The sequence below is a fragment of the Hydra vulgaris genome, chromosome 07 (assembly GCF_038396675.1).
Source record: "Hydra vulgaris chromosome 07, alternate assembly HydraT2T_AEP".
NCBI lineage: Eukaryota > Metazoa > Cnidaria > Hydrozoa > Anthoathecata > Hydridae > Hydra > Hydra vulgaris.
Window position 1 is genome coordinate 6,796,797 of NC_088926.1, and position 21,701 is coordinate 6,818,497.

The following is a 21,701-nucleotide window of genomic DNA, read 5'->3' on the forward strand; positions in this document are numbered from 1 at the left end:
TAAGATACACATTGTTTGCGATTATTAAGATAGGAAAAAAACCATTTATAATTATTATTTTTGACACCATTATTTCTGAGTTTGTAAAGAAGAATAGTATGATCCACAGTATCGAAGGCCTTTGAGAGGTCAATAAAAACCCCAAGAGTATATTGGTTGTTATCAAATCCGTTTAAAATTTCTTTAACAAATTTAATTACTGAATGTTCTGTCGAGTGCCCTTTTCTAAATCCGTACTGATTATTATTAAGCAATTTATGTTTTATAAAATAATTGTATAGCCTATTATGCATTATTCTCTCTAAAATTTTAGAAAAACATGGAAGTATTGAGATAGGTCTATAATTAGATAATTTAGAAATATCACCGTCTTTAAAAATTGGAACTACTCTTGCTAGTTTTAAGAGGTCAGGAAAAATACCATTATTAAATGAAAGATTAAAAATAATTAGCAAGGGTTTTTCAATAATATCAAAAACTTCTTTAACAACCCTTGGGCTTATGTCATCAAGACCTGAGCTTTTGTTTGGTTTTAACATATTAAAAGCAAACCGAAGTTCATCAGGAGATACTTCATGCTCATCCATCACACAGTCCTCTTCTTTAATATATGATTTAAAATTTTTATTTCCGGGAGTTATTTTATTTGCTAGGTTTTGACCGACGTTTATAAAATAATTATTAAAACTCTCTGCAATAACTTTTCGCTCATTAATTACTGTTCTTTCATCTTCAGTGTATATATATTTTGGTAAAGTATTACCATGATCTTGTTTATTTTTTCCTATCACTTCCTTTATTATATCCCAAGTTTTTTTGTTATTACCAATATTATTTTGTAGTGATTTTGAGAAATAATTTTTTTTAGCTTTCTTTTTCAGGTTTTCAAACAGGTTTTTGTAAATTTTATATTTTTTTCGTTTTGATAAGTTTTATTTTTTAAGAATTTTTCATATAGTCTTTGTTTTTTCTTTGAAGATTTAATAAGCCCTTTTGTAATCCAGGGACTTTGCAGGTTTTTAAGTTTAGTTTTTATTTCCTTCATCGGAAACGCTTTGTTGTAAGCATTAATGAACTCAATGTAAAAAAAATCATAAGCTATATTAACATCTTTGCAATTATTGAGTTGTTTCAAGTTTACTTTAAGTAAATAATTTCTAAACACCTCAATATTAGTTTCATTAACCTGCCTTTTTACTTCCCTTTGTACTTTGCATTTTTTTCCTTTTTTAAAAAAATCCGAAATGAAAAAGATTGGAAAGTGGTCGCTTATATCGCTTTTTATGATTCCGCTTTGAATGTTGCATGTTGTAAAGTTGTTAGTAAAAATATTATCAATGAGAGATTCAGTTTGAAGAGTTACGCGAGTAGGTTTGTTAATTAAGGGAATAATGTTGTACTGAAAAAGAGTGTTTGAGAAACGTTTTACATCGCTATCAGTTTTAACATTAAGAAGATTTAGGTTATAGTCTCCCGTGATGTAAATTTGTTTGTGTTTTACTTTTTTTAAGTAGCATTTTAAGTGTTTTAAAAAAGATTTCTTATTTCCGCAAGGCGGTCTATACAAAGCAGTTATTAAAATGTTTTTTTGATTATTGTGGTTTAATAATTCGATAGTTAGAAATTCAAAGTCCGCGTTTTGAATACTTAAAAATTCTATTTTCTGAAAATGGATTGAGTCATGAACAAAAATGCAAACACCACCACCAATGCCACCACCTCGAGTTTGGTGGATTGCCTTATAACCTTGAATTTGAAAATTATTTTTTTCATTTCTGCACCATGTTTCTATTAAGCATATTACCGTAAACTCAGAGTTTATATTTTTAAGCATTGATTTAAGACTTTCAAAGTTTTTGTTCATACTACGAATGTTTAAAGTTAGAGTTGAAAATAATATTTGTGACGCATTCATGAGGTTAGATACTTCCTCAATATCAAAATAGTTAGAGTTGATTATGACGTCCTCAAAAAAGTTTACATCTGGATCATTATCATTATTCAAAAGAAGTGTGTTTTGTTTATTAAAAATTTCTAAAAGATTTGTTACGTTTGATTTGTTAACCATTTTAATTATTATAATATTTAAAATTAAGATTAAAAATGATTAGATTTCTAGCTATATCATTTTGAATTATTATAAACATTTTTTAAAATAATAAGTTTGTCATACCTGACGATTACATTTTCTCCATTTAATTTTCTCACTTTCGCTTCAGAAAATAACTTCCTTCGTATTCTTGCCGTCTCTTGAGAGAAATCTTCATTTACGTAAATATTCAGACCTTTGAGTTTTCTTGTTTCTTTTAGAATGTTTGATTTATCTTTAAACCTTAACAACTTCAATATAATGGTTCGGGATCGGGCTTCTTTTCTAAATCCAACTCGATGCGCTCTTTCAATTTCGACTCCTTTTACTCCTAAATTTACACATAATAAATTCTGAACCTTTTCAGGAATTCCGTCTATCCTTAAGTTATTACGCCGCGATCTATCTTCGGATATTCTGCATTTTTCGTTTAAAATTGTAATATTATAACAGCTTTCAAGTTCTTTAGAATCATTAGCAGCTTTCACCTTTTGGTCGATTAAATGTTCGTGAAAATTTAAGCTTTCTTTTAAGTCTTTTATATCATTTTCTAGCAAGTGTATTCTTTTAGTGCAATCCAATGTTTTTGTTTCAATATCATCTAGGCGTGTATTGATTATTTTTAAATTATCGCTAAGTAAGTCCACAAATACTTTTTCTTGTTCTTTAAATAATGTTTGTATTTCTTTTTTGTGCTGAATGAACATATCTTTTATTTCGGATAAAGTAATCGCCATTTTTAATTTTTTTTTTCTTTCTTTTTTGAGCTGTTAGAATTACGTCTGTTCACCACGGCGGTCGAGTTAAAAAAAAAGTTCGAAGACCACGAATATTAGTGTATGATAGGTTTAGAGAACTTGGTGATGATGATGGTTTTTTGTGTTTTATAGTTTTTGGTACTTTATTCATTTTTAAATTGGATTGAAGAACTTGACTCAAAGCATAGATAGTACTCAGAACACCGTTTAATAGCCCAAGCAATTGCCTCATTACTACTAATAAACCCTAAGCCGAAACAAAGGGCTCCAAATGTGGCCTCCGCAATGCACATTAAAAGTACAAACAGGTACACCATCCATGCGCAACATGGCACTGTTAATACTTTGATATTTTTCAGCTGTTGATGGAATCAGCCTCTCTGAGAGCTACCACAGAGTTCGGGAAACCTTACTACCAGCCGGCCTCAGAACCATAAAACTGAGTTTTAGAGCTGTACCCTCATTAGGAGATAATAGAATGAGCTGCCAAGTCATAAAAACAGAGACACAAGCAAAACCCATGCATTGAGTCAAGAAGATCCAGCATTCAACATCCTAAACTGGAAACAATGTATTAAAATACATCTGCGCTAGCCTAATAGATGAAGAAGGGGTGCGAGGCTGGTCAACAGATAGAATCTGTTTACCCCTTAAGTCTTTGCCTAGGAGGCCTTCTACAAGACAGTAGCTGGGTGCATTTAACATCTGCCCAAGATGAGTATTTTTATCGAGACACCATCTGTAGTCTTTACTCAACCAAGAGCCTCAAGGCAGGGGGTGTTTTAAATTGGAGTTGGCATCTCCTAGCCTTTGCCTAAAAAGGCGTATCCTACAAGGCAGCAGAACATGAAGCAGGTTGTACTGGGTTACATGTTACCAGTAGCAGGATAACCTGATCTGACAGGATATAATCTGACTATACTGATATTATTGCAATTTATTAGAAATTTTTTGCGGTAACACCAAAAAAACATGGGGCGTAATTAAAGAGGTAACAGGGAAAAAAAAAGATGCCACGATAGTATTCCCGCAATACTTAAAAATAGATGAGAATGATACAGTAGCCAATAAGGCAATAGATATTGCAGAGAAATTTAATAATTATTTTATAAAAATTGGGGAAAAACTAGCTAATAAAATAACTCCTGGAAAAAAATGTTATAAATCGTATTTAGAAAAAAAAACGTCAGTTATGAACGAGCTTGATATAATTCCGGATGAGCTTAAAAATGCATTTAATACCTTTAAACAAAACAAAAGTCCAGGTCTAGATGACATTAGCGTGAACATTTTAAAAAATGTCTACGATATTATTGAATATCCCCTTCTGCATATCTGTAACCTGTCTTTAAAAAATGGGGTATTCCCTGATCAGCTAAAGCTAGCAAAAGTTGTTCCTATATTTAAAAGCGGAGATGATTCTATAGCTTCTAACTACAGGCCTATGTATATTTTATCATGCATTTCAAAAATATTAGAGCGCATAATGCACAATAAACTTTACAATTACCTGGTAAACCACCACCTGCTAAATAATAACCAATATGGTTTTCAAAAACACCATTCAACAGAACACGCTGTAGCTAAACTTGTCAACGAAATTTAAATGGGTTTGACAACAATAAATACACTCTTGGGGTTTTTCTCGATCTTTCAAAAGCGTTTGACAATTGACCATGAGATTCTTTTTTTTTTTTTTTTTTTTTTCTCTGTTTTAATATAATATAAGATTTTACAACTTCGTAATATAAAATTTCAATAAATAAAATAAGTAAAACAGATAGGGGCTCAAAGAAGATGAGGATGACAGTACGTTATCGCAATCTTTTCATAGAGCCCCTATAACAAGATTTCAAAAAAAATATCGTAATATGTTACAATATGCGTAATAAAATTTCAATAAAATATCGTAAAAAAACGCGTAATTCTCTAATAAAATTGATAAGCAACCAACAAAAGTAGAAATAAAACAAAAACAGATTTATGAGAAATTATTCAAAGTATCATTAAACAAAAACGTTTCTTATATTTTAAAAATTTCTTTTTTTGTTAAAAACTTGAATGAACTTAACGAATTTACCGTACCTTTGAATCCTTTTTGAAAAGTATTCTATACTTTTGGACCTCGATATAGAATGCTGTACTCTGAATATTTATTTATTATCCGAGGCAGTTTATATGTGTTGGACATATTCGCTCTAAGATTATAGCTATCATTTTCATTTATTTTAAACTTGTTATTAAAGCTTATAGGAGAGATATTGTGATTATAACGATACATGAAAATTAAATGCTGGTAGATATTTATTTCAAACACATTCATCATTTTCATATCTTTCATTAAGGGCTTAGCGTGTTCACGCCTATTTTTTGAGTAAATGATTCTGCAGGCATGTTTTTGTAGACTATAAACTTTTTTAATCTTTGCCGCTTGAGTACTTGCCCATGAAATGTTTGCATAGCTGATGAAGCTATGAATTAGCCCAAAGTAGATTAATTTAAGACTATTTTTATTAACGTAGGAGCGAACTCGATACATCAAACCTATTATTTTGGTAATTTTTGACTGGATATATATTATATGTGGAAGCCAGGATAATTTTTCATCAACAATGATTCCTAAGAATCTTATATTGGATTGCTTATTTACTAGTATATCATTTAGGGATAGGTTAGGCAACTTGGGAGGAAGATTTTCTTCTTGTGTTTTTTTGTGAAATAGTATATACTTTGTTTTCTCAGCGTTAAGTGAGAGTTTGTTTGCCTTAAACCAGTTGTTTATTTTACACAGTTCAATATTCATGTCTGCATATAATTTCTTGATATCATTGTTGGTGAGAAATAAGTTTGTGTCATCTGCAAACATGACCGAGTTCATTTTTAAAGATGCATTACAAAAGTCATTTATATATATTAGAAAAAGAAGTGGACCAAGAATCGATCCTTGCGGGACTCCACATATGACATTTAATACTCTAGATTGGACATTATTTACATACTGTTTTCTGTTTGTAAGATAGCTTTTAATCCAATAACAAGTTTTATTTATTATTCCGTAATGCCTTAATTTATCTAAGAGAATGCAATGGTCCACTGTATCGAATGCTTTTGATAAATCAAGAAACACTCCTAAAGTAAATTTATTATTTTCAAAACCATTAGTTATTTGATTTACTATTTCAATGATTGCATGCTCTGTAGAGAAATTTTTTTGAAAGCCAAACTAATTTGGGTAAAAAAAAATTGTTTTTAATGAAGTAATCATAGATTCTATTATAAACTACAAGTTCGAAGAGTTTTGAAAATACAGAAAGTATTGATATAGGCCTGTAGTTTGTAATGTCAGAATGATCATTACATTTGTATAATGGAATTACTTTTGCCAATTTAAGTACATCCGGAAATATCCCAGAATTTAATGAGAGCTTAAGTATATGAATCAGGGGTCTATTAAGACTGTGTTTGTTTGCAATAACTATATCACTAGATATCTCATCAAATCCTGGAGCCTTATTTTTTTTAAGGAGGCAAAGGCTGCCTCTAATTCTTCATAGCCTAATTCATAATCAAGCATGGTAACGCTATTCGTGGTTTTAAATGATACAGATGTTGGTACAATTTTATTTACAAGATTTGGACCAATATTTGTAAAATATTTATTGAATTCTTCTGAAATTAGTTTTTGACTAAATATATCGTTATTTTCAATAACAATTCGTTTAGGAAGAGAAGGTGAATTTAGTTTTTCTCTTCCCATTATGAGATTAATGATGGACCATGTTTTTTTGCTATCAAATTTGCATTTGTTAATTTGATTACTGTAATTTTTTTTTTTTTGGATTTTTAATGAGATCTTGGTAAAAAAATTTATAATTTTTTTCATTATCATTGTTTCTATTTTTCAAAAATTTATTGTAAAGTTTTTTTTTGAGCACTTTAATAACGATTTATCCATCCACGGATTAGCAATTGCTTTTGACTTAGTTGTTATTATCTCTTTTGGACAGGTTTCATTAAAGTACTCCAAAAATGTACTTAAAAAGGCATTGTAAGCTTCATTAGTATCTTTACATTTATATACGTTGTTCCATGTTTTAGTCTACTTGTTAATTTATTAGTGTTACTCAATTTTAAATTTCGTTTTTTTAAATGTATAATTTTTGAATGACAATCAGACATAGATTTAAAGTTTTTTATTTTTATGAATATCGGGAAATGATCGCTAATATCTGTCAAAAATATACCGGTTCTTCTTCAAAAATATACCGGTAATTCTTCTTTATAAACTGCATAATTATGGAATAAGAAATAACAATTTAAAATGGTCTCGCTCTTACCTTAATAATCGGAAACAAGCTTTATCATATAACAACACTGTAACACGACTTGAAAACATTACTTGTGGGGTCCCACAAGGATCAATAATTGGTCCATTGTTATTCCTCGTTTACATTAACGATATCTACTTATCTTCTAACAAACTTAACTTTGTCCTTTTCGCTGATGATACGCAAGTATTCTTTAGCCACACAAACATTAGCCTATTATTTAACACTGTTAATCAAGAACTTGAGAACCTGAACGAATGGTTTAAGGCTAACAAACTCTCTTTAAATGTCGAAAAAAGTAAATATATTCTTTTTACAAAATTATCAAAATCTGAAACCATCCCCATAAAACTACCTGATTTACTAATTGATAAAACAAAACTTAAATGAGAATACTCAATCAAGTTTTTAGGCGTAATTCTTAATGAACATATTAGCTGGAGTAATCATATCAAAGCATGGCGTACTTTATAACAGGCCTATTCACCGTGCAGATGACGTCATAAACTGGAGGCGAGTTTTATAAACAAAAAATACAGAAAAAATAACCTGAACATAACATAAAAATTATTTTTTAAGGAAGAAATTATAATAAACAACAAAAATGCATTTAAAATATATTAAAAAATAATAATACTTTTTTCTTTTATTCTATTATAGTTATATACAGTATAATTATTTAGATTTAACAGTTCAATTTAACAAAAAAACAGTTGCTGTTGACCTTTGTTATTTAACGCTAAGTTTTAAAAGTTTTTGTTTCGGTTCTTTTTCAGACCTTGGAGAATATAATTTACAATAGTTCTTAAACAAAACATTTAAAAGTGTAACACCATGGTTTCTGTTCATATATAATTTGTAGGATTCTGATACAAGCATCATTAGATTGCACAAAGATTATGCATGTATTATCAGCTGCTTCACGAAACATAATATGGCAATATATCACCCATTGACAAACTAAATCACCAGGTATAGTTAATCCTCCACGATTAATTTCTTCAGTAAAATCTCTAAATTTCTCATAATAAAAATATGAATCATCTGAATCTTTGTCATTTTGGACAATATAACCAGCTATGTAAATTAGAGTCATTTTGACATCTATAGATAATATATTTTCTAATTCTGGCAAATTATCAAATATCAAACATTTTTCTTCATTTAAGTAAAAACCACATCTTTCACAAGAATGACCTGATGTAGTAAAATCAAGATCAAAACCATATTTGTCTAATTGCAAAAGTAGTTTTGCTTATGATACCCACATTTTAAATAAAACTGTTTCTTCGCAAAATACTTTCAGACAAGTTGAAACTTTTTGCCTTTCAATTGGTTTTGGGAACACAGCAACATCTGTAAGTTTAGACATTTTAATCATTTGATTTGATTCTAATTTATGCAATGCTACAATATGAGACCATTTAGCAACTTTTTTTTCTTTATTAACAAAAAATTCAAGTTCTGTGACTTTTCAGTGATCCAATTATTGCGAATGTTTTTTAAAAGGGCATAAAATCATACAGAAGATATATATTATCTTTTGTTCGCCAAGGTACGCCATCTGTCTCAAATTTCTTGAAAAAGGCTTGATTTACCCTGTTACCATCACAAACTATAGAAATAACATGACCACCAGCTGCTTTTATCGCAGATAAAAGAAAAGTAGTTTGTTCAAAAAGAAAATTTGAATCGATGTCACACACAGGAAGCATTTTACATAAAAATTTAGGTTCACCAAACAAAGTACTAACCATAAAACTTAAAACAGTATTTGCAAGAACATTTGGATTATTAACTGCTTTTCCAAAAACTGTTCCCCCATGGTACTGCAACATAGTCTTTACATATACTTTATCTAATAAAAGAATGCAGTTTTTATGTCTAATGTCTGTTAAGTTTGAAAAAATCTTTTGTAGATAAATATCCTCATGAATAGATTTTACTTTTGATGTTAGTCTTGTTAATGTTGTAATGCTAGGTAGTTCAAAGTCTTCTCGAAGACGATTATATGTAGTGCGTGACATTGCAAAGTACTCAAAAGCTCTAATCATTGTTTCAACAGAATACTTTTTATCTGTAACAGGTTTATCGTTCATTGAAAAAATTTGCTGTTGAATAATTTTTTTTTACTGCTTATCTCATATGAATTTAAAAATTGAACTTCTTCTTCAATATTCGACCATCTATTCAATATGGTAATTCTGTTCTTTGAGAGTGTTTTTATTAAGCATTTGACTCCAAAGTGAAAAGATTCATACTGAAAATTATTATTTATTTTTAGAAGAAACAATGGAACACCTGTGTCATGAACATACTCTAACGATTGAATCAAAACTTGATTTTCTGTTTTAGCATTAAATATATCATTTTCATTAAATTTATAGTTTTCTATGTTTGTTTTCAGATCATTAAAAGATTTTATAACATCTTTTAAATCAAAAGCAGACAACTTGTCAGGTTGAACATTTTTAGTTTCTGCATGTGATCTTGAAGTTTTTCTGGTACAACCAGATGGTTCAGGCATTAAACTTGGTTTTACACACTTGAACACAGATGGAGGATCACATGGTCTTTCTTTGCCATAATCATTTGTCGAAATGTATACAACAGGCCAGTGCCTTTCACAAACAACGGTGTCTTTCTTATCTGGTATGTTGTCTCTTGTAGGTATGTTACATGAAATTTTTAAATTCATCAAGTTCTAGGTTGTTATATATCATTAAAAAGAGCTTTATTTTATTATTCCAAAAGTGAAAAAATTTTCAAAATTGAACCACCCTTCAAAAAGTTATGACGTTTTAAGTACCGATTTTTTGATATTAGGATTTGTTGAAGAAACTGTGGTCAAAATAAAGTTTTTATTAACTAAAACTATTATAACTTAATCAATTCTTATCCAAAAGTTTACATTTTGGTATCAAAAGATGGATACAAGAGTTATCTACAAATTTATAAAGGTTTCTAGATTACGGGTGCATCCGGGGGCAAGAGGGGGCACAAAACCACCATCAATACCGGCAATAAAGACTAACAGTATTCGTAAAAAAGTGGTTTTTTTTTAATGAAAATATAAATTTTTATATACAAGATGTTTTGTAATTAGCTATCCGACCACAGTCAAATATAGAAGTTTTATCATTGTCTTTGGGTGGATGTAAGGGTGATGGTTTCAAACACCCTATTGTCAAAAATGACTCTTTTTTTTAGTAAATATTAATCTTTATAATTAAAAAGAAAGCTAGTATCAAATCAAAAATTATATTTTACTACTTCACATCACTAGCAGTGCAACCTTTGTTTCAAGGGGTGTAGATGGGGAAGGGGCGTATCATCGCCCCCCCCCCCCTCTTTTACAACCTAAAAAAAAATTATATTTTTAATGAGATTCGAAAAAATATTTAAATGTAATTAAAATAATAAACTTTAATATAAAAACATCTTTTACCAAAATTCAAAATACATCACATAATGCTTAGTGATAGTTATAGATGGTTCCCCCTCTGACCTGAAAAAATTTTTAAAAACAAAAAATGTTTTATAATATTATTTTAATTAGTTTACATCTTGGCTTTTAGTTAATGATTAAGATATTAAATTCCATTAATGAAACTATATAGTAATCATTGTTAACAATAGACACGACGTGAATGTAAGCTAGATCCATCTATCAAAAAAAAAGTTCCACTACTCACTTTATATTTTTACAAGTTCCACTACTCGCAGTAATTTTTTTTGTGCTAGTTCCACGAGTTGCTGTAAATTTTTTTTGCATATATATATATATATATATATATATATATATAATAAAATGCATGTCCAATTATCAAAAAATAATGGCAACATATTCACATTAGGAAAACATCAACTCAATGAAAACATCAACTACAATGTTAGCAACCAGCTGGAACTTTTTCATATAATAATCAACAGTTTCAGAATCATTTTCTTTTCTAGTCCAGTAAGAAATAGTAATAGCCTTTCTATGTTTTTTTTTAAGTTTTAGTATTCTGCTATTGTGCAAGACTGTCATTGCTCTATCGGAATCATATCATTCATAATTATTATTGATATAGTATGTATTAAATATATATATATATATTATATTATAGTATATATTTAATATATACTATAATATAGTATATATTAAGTATATAATATAGTATAAATATAATATACTATAAATAGTATATTAAATTTAATATACTATAAATATATTATATGTCTATATATTTTTAGACAAATATTAGTATATTACTAATATATGATATATTCTAAATACGTAAAAAAGCAATATATTATATTATTATATGATATAAAGCTTTTTAAAAATGTTATAGTATGATTGGACTGAGCAAAAAACATGTATTATTGATTTAATATAAAATAAATGCTATTTTGACATTGATACTTTATAAATGTAATATTAGTACTTATATCACAAAATCACTTTATAGAAAAATCACATAAATTTTTTAATAATTATTATTATTGGCTTTTAAAAAGGAATATTCAATATCCTTCAGTACCCCCCCCCCCCTTCTCCCCCAAACAGAAGACGGAAAAACAAAATTTAGGTACCAAAAGTGAGGGTAAAAATAGGGTATCTGCTAGTTAAAATAAATTCTTGAAATTTGGCATGTGCATAGAAAACGTATAAACTTAAAAAAAAGAATAGGGTAGAAAAAAAAAAGATAATATCTTCAACATTTACTAAGCACAAGAAGTACAACACACTTTTTGATATCAATAAATAACACTTTAACTTTCGTCAATATAATAAAAAAATACTCTTTAAAAAAGTTCAACCATTCTACTTTTAAAAAAACTTCTAAGTTAATATAAAATTCTAAAAAAATATGGTACAAAACATCATCCTACCATACTGCCTAAACGCCAAGTTTTAAAAACGTGGAACAGCTTTTTAGCACAAAAATCGGTTCCGTAAAACGCGGGATGTAACATACCTATCTCTTGGTATAACAGCCAACCACTTTTTTCTTTCTTCTGGTGTTCGAGGAAGACGAAAAGTTTTTTCTTTGGAACTTTTATCATAATTGCCGTTGCAATTCGCGACACAGCATTTACGACCCATGTTTATAACAAAGTAAACTAAAAATTTTAAAATTAACTAAATAATTTAGCAAGCACTTGGACTTAATGTTACAGAATGAATATAGGAAATACAAAATGTTCGCCTCCAGTTTATGACGTCATCCGCACGGTGAATAGGCCTGTTATAAAGTACGCCTTGTATCAAAGTAATAGAAAATAAAATATCTAAAATTATTGGTATTATGTATAAAACAAAACATCTCCTGAACACAAATTGTTTAAAAAATATTTATTTTGCATTTATTCATAGCTACATCAGCTACTGCAACGTTATCTGGGTAAGTACTTATCCTTCAAAGCTAAATACAATCTACAAAATACAAAAACGAGCAAGTCGCTTGATATTAAATGCAAATAGATAGGCTAGTGCCAGACCACTACTAAAAGAAATTGGAGTGCCTAATGTCTATGAAATAAATATTCTTAATATACTTATTTTTATGTTCAAGTTTAAAAATGGCACGCTACCAAGCATTTTCCAAACTTACTTTTTTTCTTTAAACCACAAATACGAAACTAAATACTTAATAAATAATTTTTTTATACCAAAAACATTATTAAAACAAGCTGATTTTTCGATATCTTGCCAAGGGCCGCGGTTATGGAACTTGGTTTTAACGAGCAATATAAAAACTTTAACTTCAACTCAACAATTTAAACGTGCAACAAAACAACACTTATTTGATTTTGATACATAGCAATTATTATCCTTTTATTAAAAATTTTGATAATGCTAATTATTTAATATCTAATAAATTGACGCAACATGTTAATTATATTGTATGGTATTTAAAACATGTTTGATATTATTCTAAATTATAATAATAACGCAATTTGTAAATGCAATATTTATTATAACTTACGTCATTTGTAGATGGAATATAAAACAGAATTTATTTGGTTTTGTATGTATATATGAACGGACATATATTTGTATGTTAGTATGTGTGTGTGTGTGTGTGTGTGTGTGTGTGTGTGTGTGTGTGCGTGTGTGTGTGTGTGTGTGTGTGTGCGTATATAATAAAAATAAAAGTGGAATAAAATAGAGAATTAAAAAAAAAAAAATAATTTTAAAAAATAAATAAATTTTTTTTTTTTCTTCTTTTTTTTTGCAAATAGTAAATCGATTTTAAATCAGTTTTCTCTTTATTTTCTATTTTCCTTTTCCATTTTTATCGGCTGAATTTTTTAGTTATATTAACGGGGCTGGATGATAAGACCATGTCTTCTGCCTGCTCCGGTCGAAACTTTAATGTTATATTTTTGTGTTGTAAAAACATTGTAAAAGATTATTTTTTAATGACGAAATTAAATAAATTAAAAAAAAAAAAAAAATCCATAATTTTAATTTAACAGACACAAACATATTTTTGTATTTTTAAGTAACAAAAAATCTTGCAATATTTCTTACTGTATGTATTTATTTCGTTTTTGCAATTTATCGTATTCTTGTTGTAATTATGTATTAATTTATTTTATATAAAGAGCATTTGTAAACTTATATAATGAGGAATTTATAAAAATATTTTACGCTTACTATAGGGGCTTGGTGACAAGACTTCTGACTTCTACTTGCTCCTGTCATTAATAATTTTTTAATTTAAATTTTATTGATAAAAGTTGTAAAACAAGAACGTTGTAAAATGTTTCTAAATGACAAATGTTACTATTGTCACAACCTTTAAAACTCATTTGGCTAATCTATGGGGCTTCAAAGTGAGGCTACTAGAAGAACTGTTTTTACTGTTTTTTGAAGAAATTTCTCCTAATTTTGTAAGTTTGTGCCTGTAATTGTGTTTTTTTTGCTTAAGTAGACAAAGTTTTTCTGTTCTAATAAATTTTGACTGTATTGAGACTTTTTAAAATAGGTATTTTTGGTATAAACTAACTTTAAAGTTACTCAAATCAAATAGTTCTTAAAGCTTAAACAGTTTCCTATTTTGGGGAGCAAGATTTTCACAACAAACGAAGCAGAATTTTAGACTACTTTACCTTGGTGTTCCTGATCATGTAGTTTGGCAAAATGGTAACACTAACCGTTACTTAAAATTACTTTGAATGACTTTTTGGCATGACTTTTGAAAAATCAATCACTTATTAAAAATTCAAAAAATTCAATACATTAAAATTGTACTGCAATACTAATTGTCCAATTGGGTAAACTGATAAAAAAATTCGATCACCTTTTTTGGAAGAAGCTTTTACTTAATTATTTTAAACTAGAAGTTCTGATAAATTTTTAATAGTAGACTCAATTTAACCAAACAAACAATCATTTTTAATCAAACAACTGGAATATGTTTAAGTATTTGTAGAAGGTTAAAAACTTTGTTAGTACTGAATAGTATTTGTGCTTCATTACAGGGAAAATGTCTAACTTTCCAAAAGTTCATGAAAACTGCAAAATGACTTTCTGCTTTCTGTTTATGTCTGTGTCTGCTTTCTGTGCATGAAAAAATGCGACAGACAAGCTACACATTTTATGAAGGAAAGAAGGCCCTGCTCAAACAAGACATTGACTTCACTGATCCCAAAGTTCCATCAGGAATTTGCAATTACTGCAGAACAAACTTTACAAAAAATTAAACAGTGGTCAAATTAGCGGTGAGCTCACCAGGCTGTACAACTTTTAAAGCATCAAGATCACAAGAATGTCCACTCACTACTCATGTTTCATTTGTCAGGTTGGTAAATCAAAGCACAATTAAGCTTCCCTCCCCCTCCCCGTCCCGTTACACCATGTGCACTAAGCAGCAGTCCATAAAGTTTTTACCTGGCACAAGAAAAGCTACGTCTTTCCAAGCTCTTACCAATCACAAGAAAAGCTCTTCGCCTAACAATGCTCAAAAAGCGGTTTTCTCACCAGTGCACAAAATGTTCAAAATTTGAAAATTTAAAAAAAATGGTGCACACTGACTCTAAAGCGGGAGAAAAACTGGCTGCAACTGTCATTTAGCAAAAAGTTATCTCGCCTAAAAGAACTAAAAGACTGATCAGAGCACAGGGTGAAAGCCCAATTCCCCTCACTCCTGGACCATCCTGCCAAAACACAGAAAAGAAACCCATGCTCTCAACAGCCGACATGGTCAAGGTTCAAATCAACATTGATTTTTCCAACAACAAAATCAAAGGACTTGCATCAACTCACAACAAGTCATTTGAAGCAAGGTTGGTGGAATCAAACTTCTAGGATTTCAGTGTCAATAAAAAGTTGGAGTCCTTCTTCATCACATCAACAATTAATAATGCTTCAAAAAAAGATATCTCCTCAACCAAGGTCGTGCATTGCATCAGTCTATTTGAGTTTTTTGTCTTGGTGTCTGAAGAAAGAGGAATTTCCAAATCAAGCAACATTACCAAAACTGGGATTGATGGTGGTGGAAACTTCTTGAAGTTTAGCTTGAGCATTATTGACACCAGGAGATTCCACACACAGACTGCATATTAGAAAATAACAACTCTCACTGGTTCCACATCTCTGGATGTCAAGCTGAATCCAGAGATGTGGAACCAGTGTAGTTTTCTGGAATGTTTTAGGCTGTAGCCAATTGTGGCCATGGCCTAAAACATTCCAGAAAACTATAAGAACCTCAAATCAATCTTTGCATTTTTGGGGATTGTCAGCGCATTCTTCTTCATTGCGTGTGGCATGAAAATTGCCAACACCCTACGTGGAATCTAGTCTCACTTCAGTTTACACCCCTGCTACTGGTGTGAAATCACATTAGACAATTTGCAGTCAAAAGGAAAACCAAGAACATCGAATCAATAAGAACTAAATTAAAAAAAAAAAATTCCAGCTCTATAGTATACATTTAAGAGGCAGCAAATTTCAAGCAAAGAAACACTTAAATGTAATTTGTGAGCTTTCATCCGAGTAGTGGATGATATCAAAGCTGTCTTAGAACTTATTCCACCAATGGAACTCCATCTTTTGCTTGGGGTGGTAAGTTTTTTTAACATAGGCCTTCAGAGAATCTAGAAAAGAGCCAGTGAATGGCCTTAAAAGTTCCATTTGAACATTCAACCCTACCAGGGTGGAGAGTTTGCTGCATAAAGCTTCTCAACAATACATTTGAGTGAGCTTGAAACCAAATATCAAGTTGCTCCTGCCATGAATTTTATCAAGGCTTTCAAACAGTTTTGAAGTGTTGTTCATTCTTAATTCGGAAACAATCTGTCCCTAAATTTTAAAGTTCCTACCAATTTATTTCAAGAATGCTACATGATTCTGCCGGTTACAGCGACTGCAAAAGTTAAGGTTGTTTTCCACCACATCAAAGAGTTTATAAAAATTTACAACACTAGGTTTAACTGTTTTAGTGAGCAATCATCTGAGGCACTTCATTCAGTCTGGGAAATGTTCAAAATAGGTTTAGACAACCCCAACTATGGAAAGCACTTATTTGACTGCGTGCTAGACTACAACAGCCTTTAATCTAAATATGCTTTATTTAGATTAAAGGCTGAAAAAAATAAAGATCTTTGGTTCAAATTTCTGCTTATTTTCAAATGCAGTATACTTTTTATGTAAAAATTAAATTACTGTTTTTAAAAAAGCGAGTCTTGTTCTAAAAAGGTTAAAACCTATTTTGTTGTAAGAAAAATAGTCAAGAAAAAATTTTTTCATGTATTTTTAGAATAATTTATGATCAGAAGAAAAAAATAAAACTTTTTATGATGTTACTTAAAAAAGCGATAATAAATCAGTAGGCAACCCACGTTTTCATTTTCCTTTATTTTTGTGTCCTTATGACTTTATTATGCAAAAAGCACAATTAAAGGCACAAAAAATATTAAAGGCAAAAAAAATATTAAAAAAATTAGGAAAAAATTCTTCAAAAACAGTAAAAACGGTTCCTCTAGTAGCCTAACTTTAAAGGCCCACAAATCAGCCCGATGAAAATATAATTGCTCCATTCTTTTTTCTACTGAAAGCCCTTTGAGTATTCTTCTTATACAGTTTTAAATATTGTGATGCTATTTGTATCATTTTGATGGAGACTGACAGTGCTAAAAATGGCTTATAAAATTTTGCTTTCTACATGGTATGTCTATGAGTAAAATATATGAAAAATCTAAAATCTATGAAAAATCACATTTATATCATTAAATGTAAGATAGATAGGTATTTACCCATCATTTTATTCAACCGACATACTTTTTGTGTTGAAAATGTTGCAGAGACCATCTAACTTCAAACTCAATTTTCTCTCTCGGACGGTGTAACCAGATTTTAATTTTTATGCCAAATGAACCGTGAGTGTCTCTAGATAACTGGACATATTGTCATTTTTTTGATCCTCAAATTGAGAATTAGAGCCATAAATGGCAAACTGTAGAAAGTTATCTTTGTTTAAAGTTTTTGTTGTTTATTTTAACTAATCACAGGAAAAGTTTTTAAAATCTTAGAAAAATTTAAAATTTCTTATAACTGTTATAAAAAGTTAAAAAAAAAATTAAATGTTTGATGAAATTTTTTAAAGAAAATAAAAAACCAAGGGTCCTTTTATGGTTAACACCCCTAGACAGTTACCTATATTTTCTATATGGCAAATGCGCCTGTGGATACCAGTTAAACATATTTTCTTCAAAATTTGTAAGTAATTTATGGAATTGACAGTATCATGAAAATGCGGTTGAGTAAGTATTTGTGTGCATAAAATCTGAATGTCTTTTACAGCCAATAAGCGTATCAAACTGTTTGTTTTTGGGGATGTAATCCTTGTTCTTCCACAGGATTTTTCTGAGTTGATGCCATTTGTTGACTTGATGCTCTGAATAATATAACAAACTTAGCCATCTTTAAATCAGCATCAATCATTAATTCACACTTGCCGTCTTTCATTAAAAGTTGTAGTTATACACATTTAGCGATGTTGTAGCCACATTCTATGATAATGAAAACTGAATTACGTATTGATTTTAATGTATATTTAGCATATGAGCTATCTTCTAATTTTTGATAACTTTAAAATCACCTACGCTACGCGTGTTCACTTAGTGTGTCGCTTGCCTGCATTTTTTGAGTTTATATGTTTTCACTTGTAATAATTTTGCGTATTCGGATCTTTTTGGCTTTATAATGGCACTATATAATTGGCACTATATAAGATCCAATGTAGTTATTTCGAAAAAGTAATGTAATTTTTGCATCCCCTTAAAAAAAACTGCAAAATTTGCACCACAGTGTCCTAATACCATTTTCTTATATAGATTCAATCAGAAATCATGCCTGGATTTGTTAGAATATTTATTACGATAACAAAAAAATATAAACGAACAAAATAGGCACCATATATATATATATATATATATATATATATATATATATATATATATATATATATATATATATATATATATATATATATATATATATATATATATATATATATATATATATATATATATATATATATATATATATATATATGGTGCAGGAGCAACACGCCGAGTTCAACGCCATATACAGTGAATGCAAGTATATATACAGTGTACATATACATAATCTGTATATAAATGCAGCACGTATAGTATGAGTAATTACAGTTTATGCACGTATATACACCATATATGCATTCCCTGTCGTGAGGCTCTTGGTTAAGTAAAGGTTAGTGAAGGCGTCTCGATAAAAATACTCACCTTGGGCAGATGTTAAATGCATCCTGCTACTGTCTTTTAGTAGGCCTCTTAAGCAAAAACTTAAAGGGGGTAAACAGATTCTATATGTTGTCCAGTTTCACGCCCTTTCTTTATCTTTTAGGCTGGGGTAAATGTATTTAAAATACAATGTTTCCAGTTTAGAGTGTTAAATGCTAGATCTCCTTGATTCAATGCTATAAAAACTATAAAATACAAAAACCAATCGCCATCACCAAGTTTACTATATATTTGTGTTCTTCGAAGAAACTTGCTTCTGATGAGTCTTATTTCTTGCAAAGTTCACCAGACCTACTTGCTCTTTGTGAGACTAATTTGAGTTAAGTTTGCTCATATTGTGATCTTAGTGTTAATGGTAATTTTTCTTTAATTTGTAAAGACTCCAATAGTCGTATGCTTAATCAAATTAACCAAGCTCTTTCTATTTATCCTTTAGCTAATATTGTTGTTGTTGGTGACTTTAATGCTCATCACGCATGGGTTGTTCTAGTGTCAGTGACTCTGCAGACGTTAAGGCCAACAACTTTTGCCTTTCCTAATCTCTAACACAAATAGTCAACTTTCAAACGCACTTCTCTACTCGACTTTGAGACAACTCGATTTAGAAGACAACTTCTCTACTCGACTTAGGTCTTGTTTTTGATGCTAGTCAGTGCGTAGTTTCTACACATTCACCCTTAGATTCTTCTGATCACAATTAATCTCTCTAAAACTTTTATCTCATTCTTCTTCATCATCAGAATCTTCCTACCATCATACCTCTTACAACTACCTTAAAGCTGACTTGGACTTTTTGCGTGATTTTCTACGCGATGACCCGTATGTCTTTCGTCTTCCTCCGAACAAATGTGGCTCTTATTAGAACCAGGCTGGCATGGAATATTTTGTTCCCTCTCGAAAATTACAAGTCAAGCATTACTCTTCTCCATGGTTTTCCTCTAATTGCTGCTACAATTTCTAATCGTAACCATTACTACCGTATCTATCACCAAAACAATTCTCCAGAAAATAAACGCCTGTTTTTCTATTGCTCGAAACAATCATAAAAAGGTTTTTTCTAATGCCAAAACCTGCTATTCTTAGGTCACAAATTTTCGTATTTCATCTGTAAAATTAGGCCCCCGAGACTTCTAGAGAATTTTTAACAATGTCTACGGATAAATCTGTTATTCTACCTCTTATGCGTGGTTCAGATTTTTCACCTCACTTAAAAACAAAGCTTCATAACTTGTTAAGAACTTTTCATCAATCTCATCTCTTGATTCCACTAATCACATCCTACCTAATATAGCTGACAAACAGGTTGATCCTTTGTTTGGCATTAATATCACTCCAGTTTCTGCATCTACGGAGTTTTCCTTCTTAGATTCTTCTACAGCTTATGGCATAGACAATATGCCTGTTATAATCTTGCAGGAGCGTTCTCTGGAGTTGTTGTCTATACTTTCAAAACTAATTAACAAGTGCTTATCAAAGTCAGGTTTTCCAGCCTGCTAGAAAGCGGCATCTCTTATCCCAATTTTCAAAAACTCTGGAGATCATTCTGACTCGTCTAAGTACTGTCCCATTAGTCTTCCTACTATCATAAGCAAGATTCTTTTCTTTTCCTGTATCTTTAGGAATTCCCCAAGGTTCTATTCTTAGCACTATACTTTTTTAATTTACATTAACAACCTCCCAAAAATTTTAGGTCAATTGTTTGCTGATGATACTACAATTTATTCCTGTCTTAATAAGAAGCCAACACTCTCTGATTGCTTGAAAGAGGCATTTGAGCTTAAAAAAAAATCTCACTATTGCTACAGCATGGGACACTCATGTGGCTGGTGAACTTTAACTCAGATAAAAATCAACTTTTTTTCAGCTAATTATTGTCGCAACAATCTATAACTTCTTATATTTATGAACGGTAATTGATGGATTTATTGGATTTGCTTTCAATTCCGATTTTTCTTGGAAATCATTCATCAAATTCATTGCTAATTAGCATCTGCTAATATTGCATCTCTTTATCGTGCTTGCCCCTTTCTTACTCCGGATTCTATTCATCATCTCTATAAATTTCAAATCTGTACTTGTATGGAATACTGTTGCCATATCTGGGGCGGATCTTGCAATGATGCCCTTTCTCTTTTAGACAAGGTACAAAACGCATTGTAAACATAGTCGGACCTGCTCTTGCAGCCAACCTCCAACCATTATTGCATCATCGTAATGTTGTCTCTCTTTCTTTTTTCTACAAATACTATAATGGGCACTGTTCTAAAGAGCGAGTGTCTTTTGTGCCATCTACTAAAATTTATTCTCGTTTCTTGTCATTTAATTAAGTCTTATTCTTTTGCCGTGACTGTTCCTAAGTGCTCCAAAAATTCTTATTCGTTTTATTTTTTTCACGAACATTAGTTTTTTGGAATTCCCTTCATATTGTTTTCCTGATTTATACAATTTGCAATCTTTTAAGTCGTCTGTTAAGCGTTATCTTGCTTTTTAAACTTTATATTTTCTTTTCCAAATAACTTCCAAATCAAATAGTGGTTGGTTACAGCCTTGTTAGAAGTAGAGTTGCTTAAAAAAAAAGGAAGATGTAAAATTTGTAAAAAGTCATAGATTAAAAATAAATTCATATATTAAAAATAAATTCCCTAAAATTTTGGCCACAACTGCCCTAAACGTGAGAGTAACAAGTTGATAAAATATTTTTGTAATTGTTTTTAAATAAATTTATGCTCATCAATAAATTTTAAATTT

The 21,701-nt window shown here is 30.0% G+C and overlaps 2 protein-coding genes across 2 annotated transcripts; both read right to left on the reverse strand.

The window, feature by feature from the left end:
• Positions 1–2,124: 2,124 nt before the first annotated feature.
• Positions 2,125–2,826, reverse strand: LOC136082535 (uncharacterized). Its single transcript, XM_065801943.1, has one exon. The coding sequence runs from the start codon at positions 2,824–2,826 to the stop codon at positions 2,125–2,127; it is 702 nt and encodes a 233-aa protein (XP_065658015.1).
• A 2,131-nt stretch (positions 2,827–4,957) lies between these two features.
• Positions 4,958–5,725, reverse strand: LOC136082536 (uncharacterized). The gene has a single exon (XM_065801944.1). The coding sequence runs from the start codon at positions 5,723–5,725 to the stop codon at positions 4,958–4,960; it is 768 nt and encodes a 255-aa protein (XP_065658016.1).
• Between the last annotated feature and the right edge of the window lie 15,976 nt (positions 5,726–21,701).

What these genes read in the sequence shown, in the direction of transcription:
- LOC136082536 (XM_065801944.1), bottom strand. Translation starts at nt 5,725, where the DNA reads ATGAACTCGGTCATGTTTGCAGATGACACAAACTTATTTCTCACCAAC.
- LOC136082535 (XM_065801943.1), bottom strand. Translation starts at nt 2,826, where the DNA reads ATGGCGATTACTTTATCCGAAATAAAAGATATGTTCATTCAGCACAAA.